Source organism: Zonotrichia albicollis, chromosome 16 (genome assembly GCF_047830755.1).
Source record: "Zonotrichia albicollis isolate bZonAlb1 chromosome 16, bZonAlb1.hap1, whole genome shotgun sequence".
NCBI classification, from domain to species: Eukaryota; Metazoa; Chordata; class Aves; order Passeriformes; family Passerellidae; genus Zonotrichia; species Zonotrichia albicollis.
In genome coordinates, this window is record NC_133834.1 from 9,195,331 (window position 1) to 9,209,134 (window position 13,804).

At 38.4% G+C, this 13,804-nt stretch overlaps 1 protein-coding gene across 3 annotated transcripts in view; it reads right to left on the bottom strand.

Annotated features, from left to right (window-relative positions):
• Nucleotides 1-9,063: 9,063 nt before the first annotated feature.
• Nucleotides 9,064-13,804, bottom strand: part of CPPED1 (calcineurin like phosphoesterase domain containing 1) — a 54,105-nt gene continuing 49,364 nt past the window's right edge. For all 3 annotated transcript variants that reach the window (XM_026793855.2, XM_074553208.1, XM_005487666.4), the window contains one exon: nucleotides 9,064-9,642. In XM_026793855.2, the coding sequence (XP_026649656.2) occupies nucleotides 9,410-9,642 (233 nt within the window). In that variant the 3' untranslated portion in view covers nucleotides 9,064-9,409. The remainder of the gene's footprint in view (nucleotides 9,643-13,804) is intronic.

Below are 13,804 nucleotides of genomic sequence, written 5' to 3' on the forward strand. Positions count from 1 at the left end.
GCATGTGTTGAACACAGATATGAAAAGGCCTTTTTTTCATGCTTTCTCCCTCCATGTGCACACATTTTCAAAAGAAATCTCCACTGCTCTTAGGACAGAGAGTGCTCTGTGCTGCTGGCAGTGCCACCAGGAGCACTGCTCAGCCTCACACTTCCCTACCCAGCCACTGATCAATGAGCTCTATCAGCTGCCTCAGCTCTGGAGCTCTCTCAAGGGCAGGGACTCCTTTTTCTTTCAGGAGTTCAGCCTGTCATCCCAACAGATCATCTCTCTCTTTGCAGCAGACGGCAGTAGGGGATCTGTACTGTTTTTCATATCTCAAAACAGTATTTTGCTTGCTTTCTCCCAGTTCGCCTTTAAGCAGCATCATCCAGCAGAAAGTGGAAAATCTGCTGCTGAGAGTGAAGTCAAAGGCATGTGATGAGTGCAAGAGCAGTTGGAAGCATCCCTCACTGGGAGTTTCTCTTTGTTAACACACAGTGAAGTTATGTGTAAAGATGAGGGGGAGTTCTAATTATGCATTTTCTGAACATAACATCTCATAAGATCATTGTCAGCTAATCAGAAATTTCCAAACTTGTTTAGCATTCAAAGGCACTTTGTAACCAAATGTAAACTTCAAATTTACACCTTTATATCAAACCTTATGTAGATTCTGTTTTCAGTGGCCTTTAATGAAAAACACACCAGCACTTCAGAGGATTTGAAATGCTGACTGGTTCCTTCTTGCTCTAATTCCTTTAGAGTAAGCACAAGGGCTTTTAGAGAAGCTTCAACAATTTAATTCACTAATTAGACCCATACACATAAATATGTTCCTAGCATTCGATATGCCTTAGTTCAAAGTAGTAGCGTTCTAATTTGGAAGCAGGCTAAGGAAATAGAATTACTTCCACATGTTTTGTTTGGGGCTAAATATTAGATAAATTTACCCAGTGCCTTTGCTACTTCTACAATTCACCTGCTGAAATTTAATGTCCAGGAGCAGAGATGATGACAGGCTGACATTTCTGAATACAGCTCTTCCAAATAGTTTGATACCAGATCAAGTAATGAAATTAGGATATTTTGGAGGATTATGAAGATTTTAATTTCTTCTCCTTTGACATCACTTAGAAAGGGGCTAACAATTCCAGCATACCAAAATGTTTTTGAATAATGTTTCTGAAGGCTTTAAGAGTCTTATTTTGAGTGAAATTTGGTTCTACTTTGCAAAGGCTGTAAGACTATTTAAACACATAAGGCTTTTTTACTAAAAAGCTTTCTTTGCTAAATAGTTATTTTTATCAAGACTTTTAATCCATTAAAATGCATTAGTCACATGTCTTGTTCAGTGCTCAACACTGAAATATTACCTGCTCAGGGCTGAGGTGACAAAAAGGTGCAGTGTACATATTCAGTAGTACATTAGTTACTGTCATGGTACCAGTTTGCTGACAGAGTTCAGTCAAGGAAAGTTGTTTGAGGAAAAAAAAAAAATCTACCTGTCTATCCTTTCTTCTTCTTGCTTCTTTATTAAGCCTCTGAATGTGGAGAGCCAGCTGGAGAATTTTTCCTGTCTATTTCTGGGCCTAGGTGTTAATTTAAAATCATTGTATTGAATTTAAGTTGTCATAATTAGTGTCTGAATTCACAAAAGCCTCCTGGAAACTCAGCTTACCCTGTTCCCTTTATGATGTTTCAGTTTTCCACCCCATAAAAAACCCTGTGCACAGTTGGAGGCCATTTCTGCATGAAACCACTGGACATAATTTAGTTTTCTGGTAGTATTAAAGTAATGAGTCAAAGATGAGCATAAATGTTGAAGAAAAGCTACTGTGAGTTCCCCAGCTGAGAAATAAATGGTATTGATAGATGTGCTCTATATTTGCAAGGGTTTTACTGTGTTGAAGAATGCAGTTTCTAAGTTGTTTTTGTTTTAGTTTGACTGTTCTTATTAACTCAGAGATTTCACAATGAAGCCATTTTTCACCCCAAACCTGGAAAACACTGATGTTTTTAATTACAATTTCTTTAGGTGAACTCTTTCCTATGGCCTTGTATGAGGGTACTTCAGTGTTTTCCTGCAGAGAAGACAGCTCATGTCTCCAGCCCCAGATGGGCTGATGTGTCAGTGCAGAATAATAAAGATGTAATTGCATTCATCCATGCATTCAGCATAATAATTAAAAATCCTCATTTTGGATTTTTAAAACATAGTAACATTTGGAAATACTTTGCTTAGATGTTTAGAGTTACTTCTACAAATACATTCCTTGCTGCATTAATATAGAAGCTTCTGGTAATGGAGCATTTCTAGTATTGATATAAAGAAGAAAAAGAGATTAATATCTGAGAAAAAAGCTGTAAGACTGTATTAAGGCACCCCAGAAACTGGTACATAAGATATTATATCCTTATACAATGTAAGTATATTGCAGCAATTCATGTTCTACTTGTTTAATGTAAATAAAGAGCTTCAAAAGAAAATTGCAAACGTTAAGCAAACTCTAAGTTCAGAAGGTAAGAAATAAACTTTATTATTAATTATTACATTAAGTATTTTTATGCTTAATGACATTTTTAGAACTATCAGGATACCGTCCTAATTATATTCTATATTTTTCAGGGCAAGAAGTGGTTTATTTATCTTAAAATATAATAAATAAAAAATTCATTAAAATTAAAAATTGATCAGATTTGCCAGATAATTCCCTTCATGTTTATTATTTTGTAATAGGCATAATATTCAACAGTTAGTCTGTGGTGTGTTGGAAATACTAATGCTACTACTGAGCATGAACTATGAACTGGATAATTTTTTAATGTTATGCTGAAAAATTCTGAGTGTTGCCATCAAGCATAAGTTTGATCTCTGTCTCATTAACAGACCTTACTTAAAATGCCATTCACTCAGAGTTCGTGGGAGGAATAATTAAATATCCTTTGTGTAGTGGTGGTTGAAATGGTAAAAACCACAAGTGAGCTGAGTGGGCAGATCAGTAAGAATTTACAGCGTACCTGGGAGATGAAGGCTTGCCCTGAATGTGTGCCTGGAGCTCTGCCTTTGCTCGTCTTTGAGACAGAGAGTGACAACAGCCAGAGGAGAACGAGAGAAGTCAGCGGTAGTAATGAAAGGATTATCTCCCCAGGAGAAATGGGGAACCTTTCCAGTGTTAACAGACTGCAAAGAAATTTTACTGCAAAGAAATGCTTGGGTTGAACACTTCCTCATGCTAAAGGACCCAACTAATTCCAATATTGGCTTGAACTTTACTTAAAAATCAGAAGGTCAATTCCTGTGGCCATGGTTAAGGGAGATTTGGTTATAGAGCTGGAGTCTGAGCCTCTGTCAGATCTCTAAGTGTGCCTGGTTTCCAGCCAACCACAGCTCTGCTGCTCAGCCTCTGCCAGGCCATGTCCTAATTTCAAAACAATATCTTCACTATGTTTCAGTCCCCAAGGGCAGTAGCTGCACCAGATTTAATTAAAACTGGGAATGCTAATCAGCAGGTCCTCTTGTAACTGAGAGATTTCTCACTGTCCCAAAGTTAAGTGGCTTTTGCCTCCTACCACTGTGGGAAGCACTGAGACAATGCTGCTGGGTGACAGATCCCAGAGTCCACAGTTCCTTACCTGAACCTTGGGAACAGCAGCAGGTTCATCCAGGGACAGTCTGCTTTCAGATACAGTGCAAAGGTTGCATAATTGAATTCTGTAACAAATCCCCTTTCTACATTTGCAAATCATAAAACAACACCAAGACTTTTACTAATGAATATGTGGAAGGAAATAAAAAGAACCTTGAGTAACTTAATGCCCTTCTCTGCACTGAACTGGATGACAATTATACATTATTGCAGACTCCTGTTCAAGGCTCAGAGACCTTGATTAGCCAGACTGCCCTAACCAGGGCAGGCCCCTCTCTGGCCTCTATGATCTGTGCAACTGGATTTTCTCCCCAGGGTGTGCAGGACAGGAGCACAGGTGGAAACAGAAGCACACTCAGAAATAGGAAACGTCCTGAAGTTCAGCAGTTGCAACTAATCATTGAAGTCAGCAAGGTGAACAATTATTTACTCTGCTGATTTAAAGAAAGAGGGGGGAGTGAGGAAGGGAGAATCAAGTAGAAATAGTAAGCAATAAATGTACACACTTTAATTTTCACTGCTGTAGTGTTGTGTAAGAGTACAGAAATTTCATGGGTTTTACTTTACTTCCACAGGAAGTTTCATGTTTGTATTTAATTTCTGGTAACCCAAGGGCAAAGCAAAGCAATTAACATGTTGAAGACTTAAAAATAAACTGCAGAAGCTTCAAGTAAAATACCTTTAGCTGATTAGTGTTACAATGCATCTTTAATGAGAAATAAATGAGGATTGCATTGTTTCTTAGGATAAGGAGAGTTGTTAGATATCTGCATTGATAATAGAGGGCTTAGAAATAATCTGTGAGCTGCTTTTCTAGAAGAAAAATAGGAAAATTCTACATGGCCTACCTAGTGTACAGATAAGAAAAACAGTGAAACCAATACAGTTCTAGAAGTTCTTTCCATAAAAAGCTTATTGCAAAGTGAATTTTAACATAGTTTTGTTGCCCTTTGGATTGTTTAGACTCATCCCTTGCTATGTATTCATGTTTCTCTATTTTTGTCCAACTGTTAGTTTTTCTTCAACTCTGATTTTACTACAAACTAATTTGTATAAAAAGTGCAGGCTGTAAAATGTAGAATTAATTTTGAATGACCCACATATAAAATACTACCTCCTCTTGTATCCACAGCAAACAAAATTCTATGGAAAACAAGGCTCAGAAATAGCCTTTACAAAATATTTCTTTACAGTTCTCCTGTCATGGCTGTGTACTGAATAAAGGGAATATGAAAAGTCCTTTGATTGGGAAGATTGGCAGCATCTATGTTTTTAAATAGAATTATTTTTAAATATGCATGAATTTATTGTCTTGGTTAAGTTGCTGCACAGTAAAAAGGAATGCTGTTCTCTGAACAATAATTGGTCTGTCTCAGCTCCCAAATTGGGTCACAGACAGAATGCTCTGGCATTTCTCTCTTTTACCTTGCTTTCTTGGAAAAGTGATTGAAACTGTAATCCTTACTGCATTGAGGTGGTGTACTGATAAAACCCAGTGTTTTTCATGAATGACAGATCCTCTTCTTTTGTCCTGTTGTTGATGGTGTTGTGTTGTAGAACACCTTAAAGAACAATGTAGAAATCTGCAGTCTCAACAAAATATGCTGAGATGCACTGAATGAGTACAGCAATCCCAGTTATTGCTGGGGTTTATTTTTGGTAATAAACACTCCACCTTCTGTATGGCACTGTGGTAAAATGAAACAGTTTAAATTATTAACATTACACCATTTTACAGTCATCATACATCTAAATATGCCAAATAACTTCCTAAATATCCCTAAGAAGGACTGAAGGTGAGGTGGAGGTGACAGTACTGTTCTTTAAAGCTCATGTGCTACATCACATCTCTCCAGCTGCATCTCCAGTTGCTCCAACAATTGAAGAGCTTGGGAGGTCCTGGAGTGCTGGTGACACAACCCAGGAAAGCCCTGGACAGGGAGCTTGCCTTGTGCAGGGCTGTGGATCTTGGTTTGTTACAGCAGCATGAGCTGCCTTTCTGTATTGCTGTGTCTTTTTTATATGGAAGGTGAGAAAGATTTGAATACAGATAATGCCACTGCCTGTTAATTTTAAAGGCCAAATTGTGTTTTTTAACAATGCTAGACCTTTCTAAGCAATGTCTCAGAAAGATAAGGATGTATTTAGAAGATGGATGTTTCAATTTCTGGCTGCCTAAAAGTGACATAACAACATTATAAATTTAAATAGGATGATGCTTTAATGGGTCTCCTAGAGGAAAAAAAAAAGGTGTTTATTAGTAGAAATGTACTAAACTATCTGCATTTGACAAAGTGCTAATGGAGAAAATTACTTCTAGAGAAACAAATGAAAATGTCAATTAAAAAAAAGTAATGGCTCCCTAAGTTGTGGGTGGTGGTTTTGCTTTTGGGGTTTTTTTATTTTTAAATTTTTTTCCTGAAGAGAAGTGCTGGGTGTGTTTTCTGTATTGCTTGAAAAGCTTCTGAATTGTCTGTGCTGCCTGAGTTCTGTGAGTATTGGGGGGTTTTTGGGGACACCCCTTCACCCCTTCTGTATCTGCTGCTGCACAGTTGTATTTTATTTAGGCTAGAAGCTAGTTAAATAGGTTGGTCTAATGCTTCTTCTCTATTATATGTTTTGTTTTATTTAGGGATTATTTTCCAAAGAAGTGTCCACAAGCACAGTGCCTGCACCCTAAACCACCTGGCTTTGCACTTCCCTATGTGCCAGAAATGTGGTGTCTCATGTCAGCAGAGACATTCCTGGTAAATGCAGAATATGAATGAAGTGGAAATTCCCTCTTTACAATTTTCTGGTGCCAATCAGCTTTTCTCCGTGGTGATGGGACTCCTGAGATGCCAGGTAATGCCAGGTAATGCCAGGGTTTGCTTGGCAGGCACACTGGGAGCTGCTGGGGGTGTGGAGGTTGCCCTTGCTCTAAAGGACATTGCTGTGTTCAGCTGGAGTCTGCACAGAAAGGCTCAGGGAGGGCACGAACAGAAGCAGCTCCTTCCCACTGAGTGCCCTGCAGTGACACAGCCATTGTGCCATGACACACATGGGCACCTGGGCCCTGTGAAGCAGGGAAATGTTTAGGTTTTCCTGCTGCTGTTTGATTTGCTTTTTTAGATGTGTCTTCGATTATTTGTCTCACAGCAGAATAAAACCAGCTGAGGATAATGTCTGGGAACACCAGACACTGGGAACCAAGTACCTGAGCTAAGAAAGGAATCCTCAGGCAGTGACCATGGCATAGGCTGTCTGCAAATAGGGGTGCCAGGGGAGACTTTACTTCTGCCAGTGTAAAATGTGATTTTTAACGAGACATCAGGTGTTTCATTTCTGTCTCTAATCTCCAGGAGCTGAATACTGTAGCTCTATAAAAATATTACCTCTGTTAAAACCTGCAAGATGAGATGCTGGACCCAAATGCACTAAAGGCAAGCAGTAGGCAAACAGAGTGTACTCATGTCTTAATGACTTTTTGGAAAGGTTCAGAAATAGTGTGTTCTTAAGTTTGCTTACATTGAAGCTGGAAAACCAGTATTTCTCTCAAAAACTTTGTTTTCAGTCATTTGCCTCATGTTCACAAGTCTCCCCTCAGACTGCACTTAATTACAGTAGTATTTGGTTACCTTCACAGGCTCCTCTGCTGTTCTAATGTGAATTTTCCTCATTTAATAAGAGACATCCAAGTTTATCTCATCCTTTTAGCAGCCTAAGAGAAACCAAAATGAACTGGGTCACTTGATGTTTTTTAATCTCTGTCCAGCCTCAAGCCCACAGCAAAGGGAGGAGTCCCCTGCTCTCTTGTTTCCTCAGCACTTTGAACTGTTAGTGACATCTTGCTTTAAAGGCAAGTGACAGAGAGTTACAATTACCAACCCTGCTGGAAGTACCAAAATAATGTCCTCAACATCAAAAGATGTTGTTTTAAATTATAATTAGGGTCTCCATGGGTGAATTGTTTCATCATTTAACATATTTTATTTTTCTTGACATAAACAAGATGAGGCATAGTGACAGCAAGAACCTCTGCCATTTCAAATTAGCTAAAGCATCAGTATTAATTCTTAACCAGCTAATTACACTAAGAAAAGTGAGGAAACACAATTTGTCATTTATGCTGGTAGAAAACCACATTTTCAGCTTATTTTTGTAACTTTTTACTACATACAGAAATGTCCAGCACAAACTATGGTTAAATATCCCTCCCATAATTGTATTATACAGCTACAAAATGTTCTCTCATTTTCCACATTCTACTGAAAATAAGACTGTGAAAACATTCAGCTAAGCAAAAGCAGCTGGAGAATAAAAGCAAAATCACCTCCTTTCTCTCTGAATCCAACATTACCTCTGCTCAAGCTGCTGCCATGGGCTGCAGTCCCCAGGTGGGCCTGTCCTGGTGCAGGTAAAGCCACTTGCTGCAAGGCAAAGGTGATTTTACAGTCTCAGCATTTCCATAAATCAGGCTTGAAGGAGACTCCTTGATAAACTGTTGTAACTAAAATGTAATTAAACTGACTCTTCAGCACAGCATTTCCTACCTTTCACCTTGTTTAAATACCTGTAATACCCTCTAGGGAACAGTGTTGTATGTGAGTACATACATAAAACAGGACAGAATGCATTAATGATGCTCTCTGTGTTCCTCCCTCTTCAGGTGCCAAAGCTGCACCAGCTCCAGTTCCAGACAACCCATGGCACGGATTGTAATGTGTTCAACTAAATACTTAAAAACCCCAACAGCTATGACTTAATTACATGAAGAATTTATTTGCAACAAATTAGATACACTTGCTAAAAAAGAGAGGTGGATTGCAGCATGTAAAGTATTTTATAAATTTGTTTTTAAAGACTTATTGCAGAAGAAAACATACTTTTTAGGGTTTTCAATATTCTGTAGTATTCTGTATTGCCTTACAGTAAGGCACTCTACATTGCATTTGGAAATCAAAGTTTGTCTAGGAATCAACAAAGTGACTTCTGATTACAGTATTCTGTACAGAATATTCTCCCCATGCAATTATTGCAACTTCCATAGCTAGAGACAGGATATATGCTAATTGAATGGCAGTGAAATTTCAAAATGGAAGTAGTTGTTTCACCCTTAGTTTCTGTCAGTGACATTTATATCAGCCTCATTTACAGACTTTTCATTATATAAAACTATATAATGGAAACTATAAAACTATATAACATTATATAAAACTTTATAACAGATATAACAGAAACCCAAGCTGTGACTGCAAACAAGAATGTGTTTGGTCTCCTATTGCTCCTGGCTCTGAAGAGCTAAGAAAATAAAGCGTGGGAAATGGGAGAAAATATGACACAAAGGTAAGAGGATATGATACAAAAACTGCTAAAATTCAGCAGTAGTCTGCTAATTTCACATTTTTTGAGATTTTTTTCTGTAAAATGTGCCCCATTTACATTGTCCAGAAGGTAACAGAAATTACTAAATTTATTGGTTTTGAAATACCCTCTCAAGTTAAAGGGTTATACAGACACCAGTTTCTCTGTAATAGAAAATTATTGCCTAGGAGCAAAGTGAAATTCTCAGAACTGTACTTTTCAATCACACATTACCATATTAGCTCTGCTCTTCTCCCATATTCCTCATAGGTCTCATTTTCAAAAAGAAAAACATGTCAACAGCTTCCTTGTTATTTAGGACAACAACAAACTGAGACCTGTTCTGGGACACTGCAGTCAGAAATCTGAGTTCTGCTTGGGGAAACTTTAGGAAACGGTTTACATTTATCTAACAGAAAAATCTCTTTTGACACAGCCTACTTTTGCTTAGCAAGCATATCCAGCAGCTCCTTCTCAATGCCATGGCTGCCCAGGTCAGTTAAGCTGTAGTATCTGTGCACCACCTTCTCCTCTGTCACAACCACCACTCGGAGGCCATGTGTATCCTTTCCCAGCTGACATCCTATAGCTGATGACACCACCATTTCCAGGCCTTTGTAGGACCCTCCAGCATTCCTGTGGTAATGCCCAGAAAATACAGCTCTAATGCCTGGTAAAGATAAAAAGAAAAAAAACAAAAGACAGAGTTTATATTTAGTTAGCACATTACAGGTGTCAGATTTACCTTCCTTCTTTAATGGCTCATTAAGCATAAAGTTAAAACTAAAACATTTACCCAAACTTGCATTTTCAACAAATAATTAGTAAACAGCATATTAAGCAGTAAACAGTATTCTAATAGTAACAAATAATGAATCAAACTTTGTGCTCCACCAGCTGTGTTTAGGGTGACTGGACTGTGAGTTCTTTATGCCCACTGCAAGGTGTGTTTGCTGTCTCCCCACTCCTTTGCTTGGAAAGAAGGGACAGTCCAGAAACAGCTGATTCAAATGAGATCCCTGCCCAGAGAATGACTGAAACACAGGCTGAAAGGCAAAGAGAGCAGAGCTGTATTTGTCAATCAGCATGAAGAAAATGCCCCAAGGAGAGCTTAAACCTCTACACCCAAGGCCAGTGACCTTAAAAAAACTAAAGAAGCAAGATAAACAAGAAACACACATGAGAAGGTAAGCTGTAGTCATTTCACAAGACATTGAGGGTATCACAGAGCCAGGTACATCAAAGAAATCTAATAAAGCAGAAGTTTTAAGAAGAGGGAAAGAAAGAGGAGCAGCCAGGAAAGGAAAGGTTGACACCTGCAAGAGTCAGGCTTGGAATGACATGAATTAACATTTATCATGTATGGGGACAAACAAGGCAGGTGACTCTGATCCCTCTCTATTTTTAATGACTTAAGGCTGTTCTGTTTCCTTTAAAAATAAAAATCACCAAACAAACAGATTACTTTAGACTTCATTGGAGTAAAAAATATGGAGTTTTTACAGAAACTTTGAAACAATTTGAAATTAAATGAATTATGTGATCCTCACCTCCAAACCAGTAATTTCTACTTTTTGTTTCTGTCTTGCAAACATAAACAAAGAAATGGGTAGAAGATGTACTTGTTTCTCTGAATGGCCTTTTTGATTGTCTTTACAAATCAGATTCATGCTGCAAAATAGATTATCTTCCCCTCCCTATATCTGATAAATTTTAACAAAATGCTTTTATTACTACAAAATGATGACACCTTGAGTCTGAGTGAAAAAACCAAATATCTTCTTATTGCCAAGTACTTCTCTTTCCTGTCAAAGTTTGCAAATCCCCTCACAAGAGTTGAGAATGCAGCTTCCTCCCTGGGAGAGAACATTCGGCCCTGGACAAAGCTTTTCATTCTCAGCTTATTCCACCTTCCTTTGCCATTTAGCCTTTCCAAGCTCTGCCCATAGCTGAGCAGCACACTGAAAAGCATTCAGAGTTTGGTAAAAAAAAAACTCATCAGTTTTCCTGCTAATTTAAGGTAGTGAATGTTTTATTTTAAATGGAAATGTGGAGTTAGCATAAATAGCTAGTTTTACAAACAGGATTTGGGATTATGTTTTGGCATGCTTGGTCCTTAGACCCTTGGTCCAGACTCTTACAGGCTCCTGAAGCTGCACCTAATGCTCCTTTATACTGTTGTGAAACAGAAGAATTACTGGATCAGATGACTAAAAATACTGGAAGTTTTGTTGGCAGGCCAGAGAGGGGAATTTGTGAGACAGTACAACCTTAAATAACATTTAAAAAATAAAAAGCTAGCAGCAACTGATTTTGCCTACAGACAGCAGAAATCCTGGAAAATAGCAGAGGCAATTTAAAGCCAGAGAGCTGTAATGAGGAACATGCTACAACTTCACATGGAAATCCTTATTTCCCTAGCCAGAAAAAGCCTTCTACATTTTCTCCTGCAGTAGATTTAGACCTCTTTCACAGAGATAAAGTGAAAAAGGAAGTAGGTGAACCCATCTTAAGACAGCTGGCTAACATCAATCCTTTGCTTTTGTAGGAGTGAGTGATCTGAAGACTGATATAAAATATATAAACTTGGCTCAAAGTATAGTTAAAAATTAAGCAGCTTGGAAAGCAAAATATAAATTATTCTGCTGTGTGTCTGGTAAGAGCTACATGGGGTTTCATATTTCAAATCCAAGCCCTTCTCAAACAGCAAATGAGTCAATATGGAAAAGAGAGAATGAAGCCACCTTGTCACTGAGCAGTGGTACCAGGCTTGTCAGCTCCAGCCTGTCTGCTGCCCTGTTTCAGTGTCTCAGGGCTGATTATCCTGCAGTGGAACCACTCTGGCTGCTGCATGAGGTGACAAACACTGCAGGACAACTCTGGGAGCTTGCTGGGACCCAGCTGCAGAAACCCAGCAAAACTGGTGAAGTGTTTTACATCTTGGGAGAAACCCAGCTGGAGTCCCTCAAAAGGCAGTGGTGGAATACAAAAGTCAGTGATGCTGCTACTGTAACAAGGCCTCTTCAGTATTTTCCACTTTTTCTCTGGGTAAGCAGAACTACTTTAGTCTATGGAAAAAATTAAGAACAGGTAAGAATCATAAACTCTTGGTGAGGTGCAAACCCATGTGACACACTTTTAGTAACAGAAATAGGTACTTGGGAAGGGAATTAAGTTCTCTCTTTTTACTGGAAGAATCTGTGTCCTAAAGTAGCATCTTCCCAACATCCAGAGAATTTGACATTTTGATTTAAAAGAGGAAAAGAAGCCAAAGCTTTATGTCATCATTTGGTAAACCAAACCCTAAGTGTAAGTACAAGGACAGAGGATACAAAAGTTATAAAGGAACTGTAGTTATGCAAAAGAAAACAAAGGTTCCACTTGCCTCATAATTCAAGGAATGATTTTGAGAAACCCATCCTAGACAGAGACACACATCAGTAAAACATTTTGCCCAGACTTCAGTTTTCAGATACCCTTTAGTGCCAGTGCTACTATGAACTCATCTTGCTGGGTTCCAGGATGTTCCACCTTGAACAAGGACACGAACAGGCACTGCTGGGGGCTGATGGAGGCTCCCTGATGGGCTTTTCTGCAGGAGCACTTTCAGCTGTGCTGCACCCACCCTGTGAGCCAGCACAAGGAGGAAAGCTGAACCAGGCACTGCAGTAACACCAGGATGACAAGCAGGCAATTGACTTTGCTCTTGCTTTTGATCTTTAACATAAAACGAATCTTAGAGATGTTTGCACTCAAATTTAATTTATTAATTTCAGATGTTTTTCTGAAGTAATAATGCCAAGTTGCTAGCAACAGACACCCCCACCCCTTCCCCCTCAACTCTGTGAGGAAAGAACAGTGTCCTGGCAGACCTTGTTTTTATAGCCCACTTCATCCCAGGTCAGTAAATGCATCCAGTTACACACTGAAACATCCAGTCCCTTCCCACTACAACAGAAGAAAAAAAGGTGGAGCAGTGATTTGTGTTTTATCACTGGGTTCTTAAACAGCAGCTGATATAAAAGCTGTATGAAATACTAAAGAACTCCTGTGTAAATAAATGTCCAAAGAACAGCACCTTCACAAGCATTCATTATTTCATTTTTTATGAAATACACAGTTATTTGAATTTAAATGTGACTGGAGGTTTCACAGTATCCATTTACTAAAAAAAGCTGGATCCATTACTGCAAGATACTATTCATACCTAATGGATTATTCATTAAAGAAAAAATGGATTAAAATCAGAATAAAGTAAAAATCTGTGCAGACAGTTATACTAAAAAAAAAGCAAAACAATCCACGTATCCTGCATCTGTGATCCTCATCATCATCTGATGTCAGACTGCTTAACATGACACAGATTACAGAGTATCTGCTAAGGAAAAAAGGTCTGAACTGCCAAATCAATTTTTTGATCAGGACAGGACTGGAAGCCAGAGATACAGAGCAGGCTCCACCCAGTGCTGGGTACCAGGTCTTGTTCTCTCTGTGCTAAAACTTTACTTGAGTCAAGAAAACATCTAAACCCACTGAGCTTCATGCCTGCTGCCAAACATGACTTTTAACAATCAGTCAAAATGTGAAAAAAGTCAATGTCTTTGTAAAAAAGGTTAAGATACAGGAATTGCTTCTGATTTTAGTAAACCAAAGCTGTTCTCCTGCCACCCAATTTACCATAACTTTCGGAACACGCACACATTTTCCTTTTTAGTTCTGATCTAAAAAAGCTAAATCTAAAAGACAAAAGGTTTTCCTTTTCCAAAGATCTGATGATAACTATTTTTCCCTTCAGAATTATGCATCCCTACTAAAGAATGAAATACTTATTT